General features: G+C 40.6%; 1 protein-coding gene across 1 annotated transcript in view; it reads left to right on the forward strand.

Annotated features, from left to right (window-relative positions):
* The first annotated feature begins 242 nt into the window (after positions 1-242).
* Positions 243-16922, forward strand: part of LOC126305260 (mitochondrial import inner membrane translocase subunit TIM50-C-like) — a 49872-nt gene continuing 33192 nt past the window's right edge. Inside the window, exons 1-4 of the mRNA XM_049992030.1 lie at positions 243-435; positions 530-673; positions 6424-6536; positions 9792-9911. Of these exons, the coding sequence (XP_049847987.1) occupies positions 279-435; positions 530-673; positions 6424-6536; positions 9792-9911 (534 nt within the window). The 5' untranslated portion in view covers positions 243-278. The remainder of the gene's footprint in view (positions 436-529; positions 674-6423; positions 6537-9791; positions 9912-16922) is intronic.

The following is a 16922-nucleotide window of genomic DNA, read 5'->3' on the forward strand; positions in this document are numbered from 1 at the left end:
ATAATTTAAATAATTTATGAGTTTGCGAGAGCGTATTCGCTTTACTGTGAAATGTATGTTCTAGACCAACGGATGTCGGGCCAGCAGCAGCTTGAAATAATGTTGATTGAACGCACCATGTTGCGGCGATTTACTGTAGACGTATGTTTGCGCAGTATATTGCGCAGATATTTCGTCGGTTTTAGTGTTACTCTGATGACTGGAACGAAATAAACAAAGCAGAAGATCTCTGGATTCAAACTTGTTGTTACAGAGATATTAGTAATCATGATACAGGCATGGCCGCGAATACGGTGAAATTTTTACGTATCGTGCGAAATGTTGCGAATGGTTTGAAAGCTGTGTCTTCTGTACAAGTTTATACTCCATTGACGAGTAGACGCTGGACAAATGGTGACTTTAGAGTTGATACCTCTAGGTTCTACGCTTCAGAAGGTACAAGAAACCTCTGTTTACTTCGTTTAACCAGTCAACTCCATTCCTTTTTGCCGGTGGAATTTTGTGCTTACAAGTTTTTACTTACCTGTAGGAGTTGGAGTGGCGACGTCAGATAAAACAGAAACTGACGAAGATACGAAGAAGAGAGAAGCATCATGGAAGGCAATGAAATACGGATTTATAGCATTTGGAGTTTCGTTTGGTTTTCTGGGCTCCTATGCAATATATGAATTAGGTAAGATTATGAATAGTCGGTTGTGTAGCGTTTGCAGTAGTGAGTCATTTCAGTCATTTAATTTCCTCGCCATAAGATATTTCAAGGCTAATCCATGTTGTACTTGCTCGGATCATAAGTCCAGTAGGCATGGTGGCCAAGCAATGCAATATAGTGAGTAGCATTTTCATGTCAGCAGTGTGAAATACTAACTGCTCACTGCTCACACATCAGTAATTCAGTCAAAGGCAAAATTTTCCGTCTTCAGAACTGTAGCGTAACAGGAGAAACAGTTTCGTTAGGGAAAATGTTATTCACTTCTAGACAATATAACTTGTGTTAGTATTACGTGTAAACTTTTATTTGCTTCATCCATTGCTATTTTCCAGAGACATGTCGTTAAGCAAAGCGTAATTGCAGGCGGCATAATTATTTATGCAATAAATATGGAGTATGATCCGCACCCCAAGAGGTGTGATCAAGGAAGCTGATACTGTTAATATTTCACATGCAGGCAGTCTTTAGTTGACAAACATGGCTTATCCATGTCAGCTTTATATCGGAGCTACAAAAATCGTTACTATGCAACAATGTCTGATGCCTTCAGTACAGCGAAAGTTGTTGTTTAGCATACCAAAAAACCATTCCATTTGGAAGATATCAGTTATATAAAAACACTAATAATGAAAAGAACATCATGCAGAACAGTTTCAATAAGCAAATTATTAAGCACATGTTACATAAGTAGTAACCATTAGGCTGCTCCTTGGTTTCATAGTCTAAGTATATGGCTCCATGCTGCCTGTTTATTCTTCCTCATTAGATAGCTAGTGACCTCTGTTGGACCAGTGGTCACCCCTGTTCGGTATGTCGATGACATTTGCATTTTGTGTAGCTGTCAGTCTGTAGCCTTGGCTAAAGATCAGCTCCAAGGAGCTTTCTGAAGGGTCACTGTTTGGACTCTTTCGTATGGATTCCAATTCTCTTCCATGAGAATGCAAGTCTTGTATCTGTCATATCACTATTCATTCTGTCTTCGAATTGTACGTGGGCACCCGGCACTTGGACATTGTCAGATAGTACTGACTTTTGGGACTCCTCTTTAATAAAAAGCTGATTTGGGCTGCCCTGTTTTGTCAGCTAAGGAGCTGCTGCATCCAAAAGGTTAACAATTCCCATTCCTCTCCCACACATCTGGGATGCGGATCATACTCCTTGTTTACTTGGGCATTGGTCTCATCCCGACTGGACTGTGGTCATCAAGTTTACGGCTCAGTAACATTTTCAGCTTTGAAATTATTAGGTCTAGTACATCATCATATGCGGAACTGGTCACTTTCCTGACTGGTCCTGTAGACAGTCTCCTTGCCAAGTGGGATCTTACCTCTTCGTCATTTCTGGCAGTTCCAACTGTTCCTTACTTACTCAGCCACCATATGGTAATCTCCTACTCATCCAACTTACTAAATTCTTTTTTCATACAGGGGACATCAATCCCCTGACTGTCACCCTCAGTTGTAATGCATCTGGAGAACCTTGCCATCTACCCACTTAGAATGTGCTGTTGATATTTTCACACCCACCTTTACTTGTTTAGTACCTAGACTTTTGATTAGGATTAACCTGTTACAATGATCTCAAGTTTTAGTTGCCCCCGTGACCTTTTGGCATCTGTGTGTATAAATTCTTCTGGAGTATCAGGTAGGGATGGTGGTTATTGCTGAAGCAACTGGTTTTCAGTTGTATTTCTTTTATTACATGCCAGTTTAACCTTGTTGTTAAAATCATTCAAAGTAAATGTTTTCCAAAAAGCCAATTTTTTGTTTTTTATTCTTGTTATTTCTGATGATAAACATAAAATTCGAACAAAATTGCAAAAATTTTGGTCTCTTCGTTTCAAGACAGATAGAATGAAAATATTATATTAAATTGGCAAATAAAAGAAAACATAGTGTATTCACTGTTCACTGCTTTTCTCAAAAAGTGATAAGTTGCTGAATACTACAAAAAATTACCCATCTCCTATTGATTAAAATTTTTTGAAACTCTGCTCAAAATTATGTGGTAATCTGGGATCATACCACTATTTGGGAAGTATGAATAGTGAGTGTAAGACTGAAAATTGATGTTGAAGAACTGTTTTTTCGTGTTAATTTGACAATTTTCGAGGACTATAAGCGGATAAAGGCATATTATTCAAATACAATCAACAGGTCAGCTACTTTGTATTTTTATCATATAGTCCCTAGTGCAAATTAATTATTGTTGAGTTTTTAACTTATTGCTGTTTACATGATTTCCTTGCTCTTTTATTATTAATAGAAGACAATGTAGGCTGGTGCCATTCTGCAATATGATGAATGTGCAGTGATGACAGCGAGAAACTGCTGTATAGATCAGGTTGGGGAGAGTTTTGTACACTGCACCTACATGCACACCTTAAGCCACAACACATAGCCATATGGAAATTGTCGTCTCTGCATGATGCTAAACCATTTCTCATGTCATGTGTCTGTTGTTCCTTTCTGTCAGCATTATTACTAAAATAGCACTGATCACTGTTGCCATATTCTGAAACAAAGCAATATTTCAAACCATTGCAAATTCCACAAACAAAAATTACTCTTTAAGAAAAAGTTTATTTAAAAACGAAAAATTCCACCACTGCTGCTATGGATAATTGATATTTCGGTTTTTTATTTGGGTAGTAGTAAAAAGTAAAGAATGCTACATGTAACAGAGCCCAAACAAATACCGAAAAATACTGATTATTCAGAAGTAGTAAAACACCGGTACCAGTTTTAACCAGTCGGTTTTTCCCAGCCCTATTATAAGGGTAGTACCATCATTTACTCTGTTGTTGTTGTTGTTGTTGTTGTGGTATTCAGTCCTGAGACTGGTTTTATGCAGCTCTCCATGCTACTCTATCCTGTGCAAGCTTCATCTCCCAGTACCTACTGCAACCTACATCCTTCTGAATCTGCTTAGTGTATTCATCTCTTGGTCTCCCTCTACAATTTTTACCCTCCACACTGCCCTCCAATACTAAATTGGTGATCCCTTGATGCCTCAGAACATGTCCTACCAACCGATCCCTTCTTCTAGTCAAGTTGTGCCACAAACTTCTCTTCTCCCCAACCCTATTCAATACCTCCTCATTAGTTGTGTGATCTACCCATCTAATCTTCAGCATTCTTCTGTAGCACCACATTTCAAAAGCTTCTATTCTCTTCTTGTCCAAACTATTTATTGTCCACATTTCGCTTCCATACATGGCTACACTCCATACAAATACTTTCAGAAACGAATTCCTGACACTTAAATCTATACTCAATGTTAACAAATTTCTCTTCTTGAGAAACGCTTTCCTTGCCATTGCCAGTCTACCTTTCATATCCTCCTTACTTCGATCATCATCATTTACACTGTTGACTCTGAAACCTGATATAAGATGGGAGGTTCTTACATCTCGTGCTGGTTGATAACAACACTCATTGGTGGAATATGTAGTGTTTTTAAGGCAGAGCTGATAGCCATTAATAGAGCTTATTGTTTTCTTAAATAGACCATCTTCAATTGCATTTCATTTTGGAGTGACTCAATGAGCAGTCTCCTGGCTATCGATCAGTGTTAGTTTTGTCACCCTGTAATATCTGCTGTTCACTGTCTTCTATCTGACCTTAGTTGTACAACCTGATGAGTTGTCCTGCTATGGGTCGCAAACCATGTGGTTATTCCTTGTAATGAACTGACTGGCCATTTGGCTAGAGGAACAGTTACTTGTTAACATTCAGTTTGATGATGCCAGTTTTGGATTTGGTCCAAATAAGAGTTTTACTCTACAGGAAATGGAACATCATCTGGTGGGCTAATAAACTCTATGCTATCAAGGAGACTATCACTGCAGGATGATCCTCTTTCTGTTTCTTCAGATAGGAATCCACCATCATATGCTACCTTTGCATTGGCCATACCAGATTAACCCATATTTATATATTTTGTAATCCACATTTGGTTGTGGAGCTTTAGAGGCATTAGTCACTTCCAGTGGGAATGACCCTTCTGCCCCTCCACACTAGGTTTGGTTTTCCAGATTCTTTCTCTACTGTTGGCAGATGATATATGGCATTTCCTCTGAGAAAGTGGTTTTCATTCTCACCTGTAATCTTTTAAATTGTTTTTGAGGTCGAGAGAAGGTGGTTTGGGGCTTCGGTGCCTCTCACCACTTGCTGGGCTCAGGGCTGCTCGTCCCTACATTCTCTGCCAGCTGCCCTGGTCATCCCTCTTTTATTTTGTTTTACCCTTAGGTTTGGTTACCCATTATTTTTTCTGCTGCAATGTATTATACTTTTTAATAGGGCCCTTTCATTTTGTTGTTTAATGAAGACAGATTAGATTAGATTAAAACTTGATCTTTATCCTTGATACTAGCTGATGATGATAGAATGGTTGGGAAAGTTTTTTCACCTCCTTTGAGAGTCCCGTCTGGATGCATCTTTAACATTTTGACCGTAATGGATTGAGGATGTGATGTTTGTGGGACGCTGTTGAGTTCTGGAGACACTCACTCGCCCCCACTGACCTGATTATTGTTTCTCTCACCTTCTTTTACTATTTTTGATTGCTTTTTAGCCTTATCACTTTTACTGTTACAAACTTCCCAGTTTCAAGGCATGATTTATTCCTATACTGTCTCAGCCCTTTTCTCAGTTTGGTGAGAAGTGAGATGTGGGTGAGATATCTGTAGCCACAGATGAGTCCTGTGGGAGCTCTTGTCTGCTCTGTGACTGGCATACTGGCCTGACGCATACACTTTTACTTCTCTTTAAATTGTGTCCCATCTCTGGCATTGATATTGTCTTCAGTGCCTTGATTTTACCACTCCTTCATACAATCACAAATTGATTTGCTTTCTGGCTGATATCATTAACTCCACAGGGCATATCTCCTGACTGATAAAGACTGATGACTTCACTGTTCAATCCCCTAACCCTACCAACCAACCAACTAACCACCCAACCAATATTCATCTGTCCCTCATGTAGGTTTCCCAGTTTTCATTCATCACTTTGGTAAATGGCAAGTTGGTTGCTTCAGTAAGCTGCATGCAGTTTGCTACGCATTCCTATAGCATTCTAAGACAGTGTTGCAAGTCTAATGACTGATGGATGGTACCATAAATTTACTTCCTACCTTTTTGAATTGCACAAGAAGATAGCATACCCTCAACACATCCTCTAGTCTCTGCAGTCCATATGACCTCAGTCTTCCATAGTCATCTGTAATAATGACTGTTCCACTGACAAGATAAATTCTTAGCTTTCTTCTCATTTTACATCCTGCTCCCATGCAGCAAATTGTGCCCCCCCCCCTCCCCCCACCTCTTTATTCATATGTGCAGCATGCAACCATCGCCCCGCACACCTCAGAGCGATTTTGCTGGCCTTCCTGTTCCTGTCTTTCACCACTGCATTCCCTCCCTCTCAATATTTCTTGCTATTACCTGCTGTATTCTTCTTTCACACTGATCACACATACTGTGTCAGACACACTTACCTCACAGAAGAGCTGCAGTATCAGGTTACTCTCCCTCCCTCCCCACCAACTTCCTGTGTGTGTGTGTGAGTGAGTGAGTGAGTGAGTGAGAGAGAGAGTATTGTTAGTGAAGCTTGTTTGCTTCCTGTAAGTTTGTGGCTTATTCAGTGTGTTGAATAAGCATAGCCTACATTTTCTTTAAGTTTTGTGTGTGGTTTAAAAATTCCTTTTTTCAGGGTCACCTGAGACAGATGAGCAAGGAAATGTAGTTGAGGATGAATTTAGTAGTATGCCTCTCCCAATACAGTATCTCAGGAGGACATGGAGGCAAATGAATTATTTCAAAAAGGTAGGTATGTTATGCACACTCCATAACTTGGAACTTACAAATTTTTTGGGTAGTTTTCTTTTTTTCTTTTGCCTGTCAGTTTTCTATTCAGTGAGGGTCTGCTTTAGTCCTAAATTATTTTTTGTTTCAGTTTTTGTGTGTTTCAAACATTTAAGCAATTCTTACCTCACAACTGTTGTTTTCTTTTTAGACACACAATTCGTGTTTTTGATAAATTGTAAGATGATAGTTTTCTAAACTATTTTTGTGTCAGAAATATTGGTTATGATACGTGTATAAAGTCTGGGCACTTGATCACTAAGTCAGCTTTTGTGCATCACTATGCTACCATCAAGTAAGATGAAGTTACAAAGCATACTGTCTAGTTTTGTGTGCGACTTTCATTCTTTGTTATTGTAAAGTGAATGATGAAATGCAAACAGCACAGTGAGTTATGCAATGACGTAGCAGTAGTGTGCATTTTAATCACGAGTCTTACATAAGATCTGTTGAATGTTTTTGTTTCATGTAAAGCATTCACAGTACCTGTAACGAGAAGGTCTCCATTGAAACTTTGTAAAGAGTTTTTCACTTCCCAGAATTAGAAAATGGTGATTGTTATTGGTGCATTCTCAATTTGGAGTTAACGTTTTGGTAAGGTTGCAGTGGCATTCATCCATGCCGGCTCCTCCCACATGTTACTTCAATAGTAATGCATCTGTTTAGGCAGCTATCCAGAACTTAGTTTTGTAGCATCTCCACAGGAAAGCAACAGCTGTGAAAGTATTGCCTGCAGCAGGCACATTCAGCAGCCACAATGTTTTGGTTTTGTGCATAAAGAAAATGAAAGTACAATATACCGGGAAAAAAAAACCACTTTTCCTTTCCACTGGCACACAAGCTGACTTTCAGAACCAGGGAATGTGCCATCCTGAAAAAAAGACAATAGAAGAAGTAGAAAAATTTATGCCAAGACCAGAATTTAAACATGGGACTCCAGCTCACAAGGCAGATGCACTAATCACTGCGCCATCCTGGCACATTGGCTTTGCACAACTGCGCTATGCCAGCATGCCTCAATCCAGAATCCAATTCACAACTTAGATTGAAGAGGGAGGCATGCTAGGGTAATCCACGCACATGTACAAATCCACTGTGCCAGGATGGTGCAATGGTTAACTCATCTGCCTAGTGAGCAGGAGACCCAGATTCCAATCCCAGCCTTGGTATAAATTTTCATTCTTCAGTCTGTGTATGTATACGTCAATACTTGATTGATAGATATAATTTCAGGAGGCAGAGCTCCACACGGCTAGCTCTTATAGGCAGCTGTGAGAGAGTAGTGAGGCTGCGACACTGCTAATCATCCTGAGGGCCTAGTTCTTAAAGCCAAATTAGCTCCATTGGACTAGCTCTAATGACTGTCTTCTTGGTTGAGGGAGAGTGGCCTATTTCTGTACTGTGTTATAGGGTCAGCTTTCTTCAGGAACATTGACATGGTTGTGTATGATTGATGCAGCTGGAACTCAGGCCAGTTTGGCAGTTTGCGCTTACAAGCAGTTAGGAACCACTACATTTCCTCGGCTCTATGATGAAAAAACACAGGTATAGCATCTGCACTCGATTTTCAACTTGCATAAATGTGAACACAGTCCATACTTACATTAACAGAATCCAAAAATACATTGGCTGCAGTGAACTCTTTGTTATTATTGAATAGTGTGTTGTGGATTTTTGGATCACAGCCCCAGACACATGGTCTCTTTGTTATTATTGAATAGTGTGTTGTGGATTTTTTGATCACAGCTCCAGACAAATAGTTTGGGTCGGTTGTCAATCTCAGTGTCACTGCACTCTCACCAAAGTTGTTCTTGCTGCCACTATAGCCTGTAACCATCTGAAAATGTTGAGCAGATTGCGGGAGGAAATGTTGCGGTATTCATACAGACCCTAGAGCCAAATGTTCAGCAGTTCTCCTAGAGAGCACAAAGTGTCACAGATGTTGATGTTCATTCCGGATTTAGACAAACATTAATTGATTAACATGTTGTGCAGAGACAAGCCCCGTAACCAGCCAAAATGGAAAATGAGAGCCCCTGTTATCTGTCACATGGTAGCTCAGTGCTTAAAATGAGTGAGGTGCTGCAGTGTTAAGACACTGGGGAGATGGTGGTCCAAATTCTGTCCAGCAATCCAGATCTAAAACCTTGGTTTCTGTACATTGCTTAAGGCAAATATTGGTATAGTTTCTTTGAAAAGGACACAGCTGATTTCCTCCCCCAATCTCAGCTTGTACTCAGTTTCTGACAACTTCGTCATCAAGGAAAGGCTAAAGTATGCTCTTCATTTTCTTGTGTGCTTGAAATGTCTATTTGCATTCCTAGATGTCTGCCTTGTGAAATGTTGATTACAAATGATACTAAACATGCACTCACACTATATGTTGAGTGTAGGGATTCATATTTGACATTGGTTTAAATATATGATCTTAATGGCTCACAAGCAAGATGTTTTAGACTCCCTCGTCATCTTTCAGATACATAAAAAGATGGAAAAGTAGAATATAGAGGGAGGAAATGATTGTAATGAATGTACTGGACACTCAGTTAACATATATGGCAAAATGTGTGGTCTCTCTCTACCAGTTATGGCTAGGGTGATGAGGGAAAGACTGTTTGTGCTAATAGTATTTTTGTATTTCTTTCCTAACAGTGGATGGAAATCCAGCCTTTAAGTAAGGCACTACTTCATAACATGAAATTTTCTGCTTAAACAAGATTATCAGTTTGTGATTTGTGGAACCTGGTTTCTATTTTAAGTGAAGATTAAATAAATACGGTGTACATTTCAAAGCTTCATTGTCTCTGATCTCATTCCTCTATTAATAAAGGGAATGGGCCAAGAGACACATTTAATGACTTACTCATTTTTTCCTGTTTTAGTTCCCAGTTAGCTTATGTTTAATTCTTGTAGTTATTGTGTTTAACTCAGTTTGTTTGCCTTTTAATTCTTCAGATAGTAAAAACATCAAATTTAGACTGGATACGCAATAATCTCATATTTTAGAACTTACTACTGTTATTTCCAACACATATTTTTTCCCCGTCACTTTTATGTTTTTGTTGCTCGCTGGTTCCAATTGCCAGACTAAGCACTTTCATTTTCCTGTAGATTACAGCAATTTTTGGGGGTAAGTGAAGTCATGTGGTTTCTTTTTATTATTCTTCATGTATGAAACAAAAAATACATTGTGTGTTTATAAGGATTTTCTTTCAGCTGATAAGGGAGCCATCTCGAGAAAAACTTCTTCCGGATCCCCTGACGTATCCCTACCAGCAACCTCCATACACGCTTGTTTTGGAAATGAAGGATGTACTAGTTCATCCTGATTGGACAGTAAGTATTACATAATTTCTCTGACATTTTTAATTCTTTTGTGGCTTACTAGTTGTGGGTCTAAGATGTTTGCTGGCTGAGGGTACCACAAAAGCTTACATGTACCCTTAGTTGCAGCACTGTGATATTAGAGTGACTATTGCAAACACAAACTAAACCAGGAAGAGTTGTTTGGTTTATTTAATGTCGAATGTAATCACTAATATTTGAAAGAGTGTTCTCTGTTCCTTTTCCTAATTCATATTTGTATATGAAACAATGGGAAATCTTGGACTGAATACTGAATAACAATATGAGCTACAGTAGACACTGCTGCTGACTGTGCCCACTTCCTGCCCCAACACACACACACACACACACACACACACACACACACACACACACACACACACACACACACGTACACACGTTCATGCAAAAACAACTCCTACACTTGCCTATTTTTTTCTCCACTGAGACCCAACTGAAGGAAGTAGCAATCTCATCTGGGGTGGATAATGGGGGATACAGAAAAGGCATTGGGCAGAGAAAGGAAAGGATACCGTATTAGGGGTGTGGGAGATGCAGTACTGCTGCTTGTGGAGTGTACAGGGTTGTGACAGAGACAGGTTTTGGGGGGGGGGGGGGTGTTAGTTACAGCGTTGGGAGGCTATGCTATTGAGAGAAAAAAAAAAAAGGAGAGGAGAGAAAGGGAAAGGACTATGCAGCTGTGCTTGGGGGAGTAGAAGGCATGTGTGAGATTAGAGCGGTAGCAGGGAAGAAGGTAGAAATAAGTATAGGACAGGGACTAGGGAAGGTTGAAACCAGGACCATAATGAGAATGAAAGGATGTATTGCAGGGAGAGTTTCCATTTGCCCAACTGAGAAAAATTATTGTTGGTGTCAAGAATTTAAAGGGCACAGTTGTGAAGCAGTCGTTGAAGTCAAGCACACTGTTGCACGGCATGCTCACCAACTGCATGGTCTAGTGGTCTCTGGGATGCATTTTGGTGGTGGCCGTTCATCAGGACAGACAGCTTCTTAGTGGTCATGCCCACGTGGAATTCGACGTAGTGGTTGCAGCTAAGTTGGTAGACTGCATGACTATATTCAGCTGTGGTCCTGCCTTTCATGGGATAGGAAATAACTGTGACAAGATGTGAGTAGGTGGTAGTGGGAGAATGTATGAAACAAGTCTTAAAGCTAGGTCTGCTACAGGGGTAAGATCCATGCAGCAGTGGCAACAGAGTAGAATGAGGTTGGACAGTGGTATTGCATAGGCTGGGTGGGTGGTAGAATGCTAATGTAGGAGGATAGTTGGAGTGATATTTCTGATTTCTAGGCAGAACAAAAGGTAGTTGAAGCCCTGGTAGAGAAACTGATTCAGTTTCTACAATCCTGGATCAGATTGAGTCATGAAGGGCCAAACAGTTGGTCCCCCCTCCCCCCTTTTACATATGGACTAACCACAAATGAGTGCACTCTTCATGGCTCAGTATCAACCAGGACAGAAGCAACTGAATCACGTTCAACTCCTCTGTACAGCCACTAACCACCACACGTGAGGTGGCTACTCACCCATGTTGGGACTCAGTCCATGGAGACAACAGTGGTCTTGTGTGTGAGTGTAAATGGCTACAGAAAACTACTATTTTTGTAACAGTGTGAAATTTGCAGGGTTTAGGCACCAAGAAAAGAGAAGTCTTCCATGAACTAGGCCTGTTGAAGATAAATGTGTGTGTTCTCAGTGAAAGGTGAAGCAGAAGGGAATAAAAAATATAGCAGATTAGTCATTTTTACAGTGGCAGTAATGAGGAGGGAAGGCTGGCCGTCCATAAGGAGTGTAGAGGAGATATCTCGTACAGGGAGGAAATTAATGTGAGAATTATGACTGTGAAAATCTCAAGATATGTCCATGGAATTATCTTTGTTGGAACTTATGGACATACACACGATACTGACAGTAAAGCCAAAGGTATGTTTAGAAAGCATAAGCACCTGCAAAGAAAAAACTTTAATGGAAAAGTAGGAGTGGCTACCAGTAATGGAGTAGTGGAAGATTTGGAGATGACACAGTAAATGACAGTGGAGAAAGATTAGTTCACACATGTGAGACATTGTCCTTGAAAATTTAAAATGGTTTCTTTCCTCGCCAAGAGATCCATATGTATCCGTGGGAGGATCCTTCCACAAATATCAGGTGAACAATAGACTATATTCTTCATCATCACAGCACTGCACTATATTTTTCATCACTGCACTGCACTGAACAGATATTTGAATGTTGTGCAGGGACAGTTGAATTTAGTGAAACTAAACTTCTAATTGTTGTTGTTTATAGGTCCACTAACTCTGACTTCAGAGCATTTGTGTTTGAGCTAGAGATGGTTCATGGTTCACTTTGTAGCAAGTACCAGAAATTAGTTATATGTGGTGGCTTCAGTACTAATTTAGTATATGATTGTTCAAGAAAAAGCCTGTTGGTAGATCCCCTAAACTTAAATGATCTGAGGCAGACTGTGTCTTTTCCAGCTAGAGTGCAGGGGAACAGCAGCATAGGCATAGGCATAGGCATTCACTCTTCATTTCTAGATGGCCATTCTGTTAGTAAAGGGCCGAATGGCCTTCCTACATCTACATCGATACTCTGTAAATCGCATTTAAGTGCCTGGCAGAGGGTTCATCGAACCACCTTCACAATTCTCTATTATTCTAATCTCGTCTAGTGCGCAGAAAGATTGAACACCTATATCTTTCCTTACGAGCTCTGATTTCCCTTCTTTTATTGTGGTGATCGTTCCTCCCTATGTAGGTCGATGTGAACAATATATTTTCGAATTCGGAGGAGAAAGTTGGTGACTGGAATTTCGTGACAAGATTCCGTCGCAACGAAAAATGCCTTCGTTTCAATGATGTCCAGCCCAAATCCTGTATCATCTCTGCGACACTCTCTCCCATATTTCGTGATAATACAAAACGTGCTGCCTTTCTTCGAACTTTTTCGATGTACTCAATCAGTCCTATCTGGTAAGGATCCCACACTGCATAGCAGTATTCTAAAAGAGGACGGACAAGCTTACCGCAGGCAGTCTCCTAAGTAGGTCTGTTACATTTTCTAAGTGTCCTGCCAATAAAATGCAGTCTTTGGTTAGCCTTCCCCACAACAATTTCTGTGTGTTCCTTCCAGTTTTAAGTTGTTCGTAATTGTAATACTTAGGTATTTAGTTGAATTTACGGCTTTTAGATTAGACTTATTTATCGTGTAACTGAAGTTTAATGAGTTCCTTTTAGCACTCATGTGGATGACCACACACTTTTCATTATTTAGGGTCAACTGCCACTTTTCACACCATTCAGATATCTTTCCTAAATCGTTTTGCAGTTTTTTTGATCTTCTGATGACTTTATTAGTCGATAAACGACAGCGTCATCTATGAACAACCGAAGACTGCTTCTCAGATTGTCTCCCAAATCGTTTATATAGATAAGGAACAGCAAAGGGCCTCTAACACTACCTCGGGGAACGCCAGAAATCACTTCTGTTTTACTCGATGACTCTCCGCCAATTACTACGAACTGTGACCCCTCTGACAAGAAATCACAAATCCAGTCACATAACTGAGACGACATTCTACATCTACATTTATACTCCACAAGCCACACAACGGTGTATGGTAGAGGGCACTTTACGTGCCACTGTCATTACCTCCCTTTCCTGTACCAGTTTGCAGGAAGGACGACTGCCGGAAAGCCTCTGTGCATGCTCAAACCTCTCTAATTTTACATTCGTGATCTCCTTGGGAGGTATAACTAAGAGGAAGCAATATATTCATTACCTCATTCAGACATGCACCCTCTCGAAACCTGGACATCAAGCTGCTTCCATAAGCAGGCAATTTCACTCTGAGCCGCTTGCGTGGTACAGTGTCAAAAGCCTTCCAGATATCCAGAAATACAGAATTGATCTGAGATCCCTTGTTGATAGCACTCAACACTTCAGAGCTAGTTGTGTTTCACAGGAACGATGTTTTCTAAACCCATGTTGACCGTGTGTCAATAGACAATTTTCGTCGAGGTAATTCATAATGTTTGAACACAATAAATGTTCCAAAGTCCTGCTGCATATCGACGTTAACGAGATGGGCCTGTAATTTAGTGGATTACTCCTACTACCTTTCTTGAATATTGGTGTGACCTGTGCAACTTTCCAATCTTTGGGTACGGATCTTTCGTCGAGCGAACGGTCGTATATGGTTGTTAAGTATGCAGCTAAAGTATCAGCATACTCCGAAAGGAACCTAATTGCTATACAGTTGGCACCAGAGGACTTGCTTTTTATTAAGCGATTTAAGTTGCTTCACTACTACGAGGATATTTACTTCAACGTTATTCGTGTTGGCAGCTGTCCTCGAATCGACTTCTGGAATATTCACTTCATCTTCTATTGTGAAGGCATTTCAGAAGGCTGTATTTAGTAATTCTGCTTTATCAGCACTGTCTTCTATAGTATCTCTATTGCTATTGCACAGAGAAGGCATTGATTGTTTCTTGCCGCTAACATTCTTCGCATACAACCAGAATCTCTTTGGATTTTCTGCCAGGTTTCGAGACGAAGTTTCATTGTGGAAACTGTTATAAACATCTCGCATTCAAGTCTGCGCTAAATTTCAAGTTTCTGTAAAAGATTGCCAATCTTGGAGATTTTTTGTCTGTTTAAATTTGGCATGCTTGTTTCATTGTTTTTGCAACAGTGATCTAACCTGTTTTGTGTACCAAGGAGGATTGGCTCCATCGTTTGTTAATTTACTTGGTATAAATCACTCAATTGATGCCGATACTGATTTTTTGAATTTAAGCCACATCCGGTCTAGTCTTATATTATTAATTTGGAATGAGTGGAGATCGTCTCTCAGGAAGACATCAAGTGAATTTTTATCTGCTTTCTTGAATAGGTATATTTTTCACTTATTTTTCAAGAATTTCGGGATTACAATATTCAGTCTTGCTACGACAACCCTGTGTTTACTAATCCCTGAATCGGTTTTGACGTTCATTATTAACTCAGGATTATTTGTTTGCTAGGAGGTCAAGTGTGTTTTCACAACTGTTTATTTTCGCCTACATATCAAGGGTAAATCACCAACTATTATCATATAAGTTGTGTACGTGTTTGAAATCAGACTCAAGTTTTCTTTGAACCTTTCAGCAACTGTATCATCTGAATTGGGAGATCAGAAAAAGGATCCAATTATTATTTTATTCCGATTGCCAACAATGACCTCTGCCCATACTAACTCACTGGAAGTATCTACTTCAATTTTGCAACAAGTTAAACTACTTCTGACAGCAACAAACACACCACCACCAACCGTGTTTAGCCTATCCTTTTGAAACACCGTTAGGTTCTTTGCAAAAATTTTGGCTGAGCTTTTATCCGGGTTTAACCAGTTTTCAGTGCCTATAATGATTTGAGCATCAGTGCTTTCTATTAGCACTTGGAGCCCTGGTACTTTCCCAACACAGCTATGACAATTTACAACTGTTATACCAAATGTTCCTTTATCTATGTTCTTACTGTGTTCCTGCATCCTTTGTGACTGACGCCCTTCTTGTGTTTTTCCGAGACCCTCTAACCTAAAAAAACTGCCCAGTTCACACCACACAGCCCCTGCTACCCATGTAGCCACCTCCTGCGTATAGCGGACACTTGACCTATTTAGCGGAACCCAGAATCCTACCACTCTTTCACACAAATTGAGGAATCTGCAGCCTACACGGTCGCAGAGCCGTCTGAGCCTCTGATTCAGACCCTCCACTCAGCTCTGTACCTGAGGTCCACAATCGGTCATGTCGACTATGCTGCAAATGGTCAGCTCTGCTTTCATCTTGCAAGCAAGACTGGCAGCCTTTACCACTTCTGTTAGCCACTCAAAACCAGAGAGAATCGTTTCTGATCCAAAGTGACACACATAATTGGTACTGACGTAAGCAACCACCTACAGTTGGCTGCAACCTGTGCTCTTCATGGCATTTGGGAGGACCCTTTCCACATGTGGAATGACTCCACCCGGTATGCACTCAGAGTGCACATTGGTTTTCTTACCCTTCTTGTCAACCAAGTCCCTAAGGGGCCCCATAATGCGCGTAATGTTGAAGCTCTCAACTACCTATAATCCCACCCTCTGTGATTGCCCGGATCTTGCAGGCTGAGTGGTTTCCTGTGAAACAGGACAGGTGACAGCATCTGGCTCAGTGACAGTGTCAGCCACAGACAGATCTGGAATCTGTTTGTCAGACAAACTGGGGAGGCCTTACGTGCGGCCGCCTGGGAAGTCTTTCGCCACCTTTGCCCGGGGCCGACCTCCCACTCGACCACAGGTGAGGGATCAGCCTCAGTGCGAGTAGTAACTTGGTTGGCCACCAGTGAGGACCGATCGGAGGACTCGGACATGCTGGACATCCGTTGGATCCTCACGGCCGGCCCCCAACAGTGGTGCCCATCCACTGCAGCCTCAAGCTGTGTAACCGAAGCCATCACAGCCTGAAGCTGAGAGTGAAGTGTCACCAACTCGGCTCACATCCGCACACAACAATCGCAGTCCCTGTCGGTACTAAAGACCGTGGAAAACTAAACAATGCAGATAAACGGACTAATAGCACAAGCTGCGCAACTCTGCTGTAGACCCTGACGAAAACACAGGAACTTTGTCTAGTGATACACAAATATTGAGAAACCTAACTACCGAAGCACTCAGGTGAAACTAAATAATTCGCCCCTGATTAGGAACTTGTAATATGTCAGAAAATCAGTTTACTTTTTGATGCAAATGAAAGCACAAGAACTGTGGCTATTAGATATTATGCAGAAACTCAAGAATCTAAACTATTAAAGCACACAGATGATATAATAATATTCGATCCTGATTAGGAACTCATAAATGTCACAAAATCAGTTACTTCCCTGTTGCTGCGTTTGTCTCGTTCGGCCACTACTGCCTGACTTTCAGACCACGATGCACAAATTTTGACATT

Source organism: Schistocerca gregaria, unplaced genomic scaffold, assembly GCF_023897955.1.
Source record: "Schistocerca gregaria isolate iqSchGreg1 unplaced genomic scaffold, iqSchGreg1.2 ptg000304l, whole genome shotgun sequence".
NCBI classification, from domain to species: Eukaryota; Metazoa; Arthropoda; class Insecta; order Orthoptera; family Acrididae; genus Schistocerca; species Schistocerca gregaria.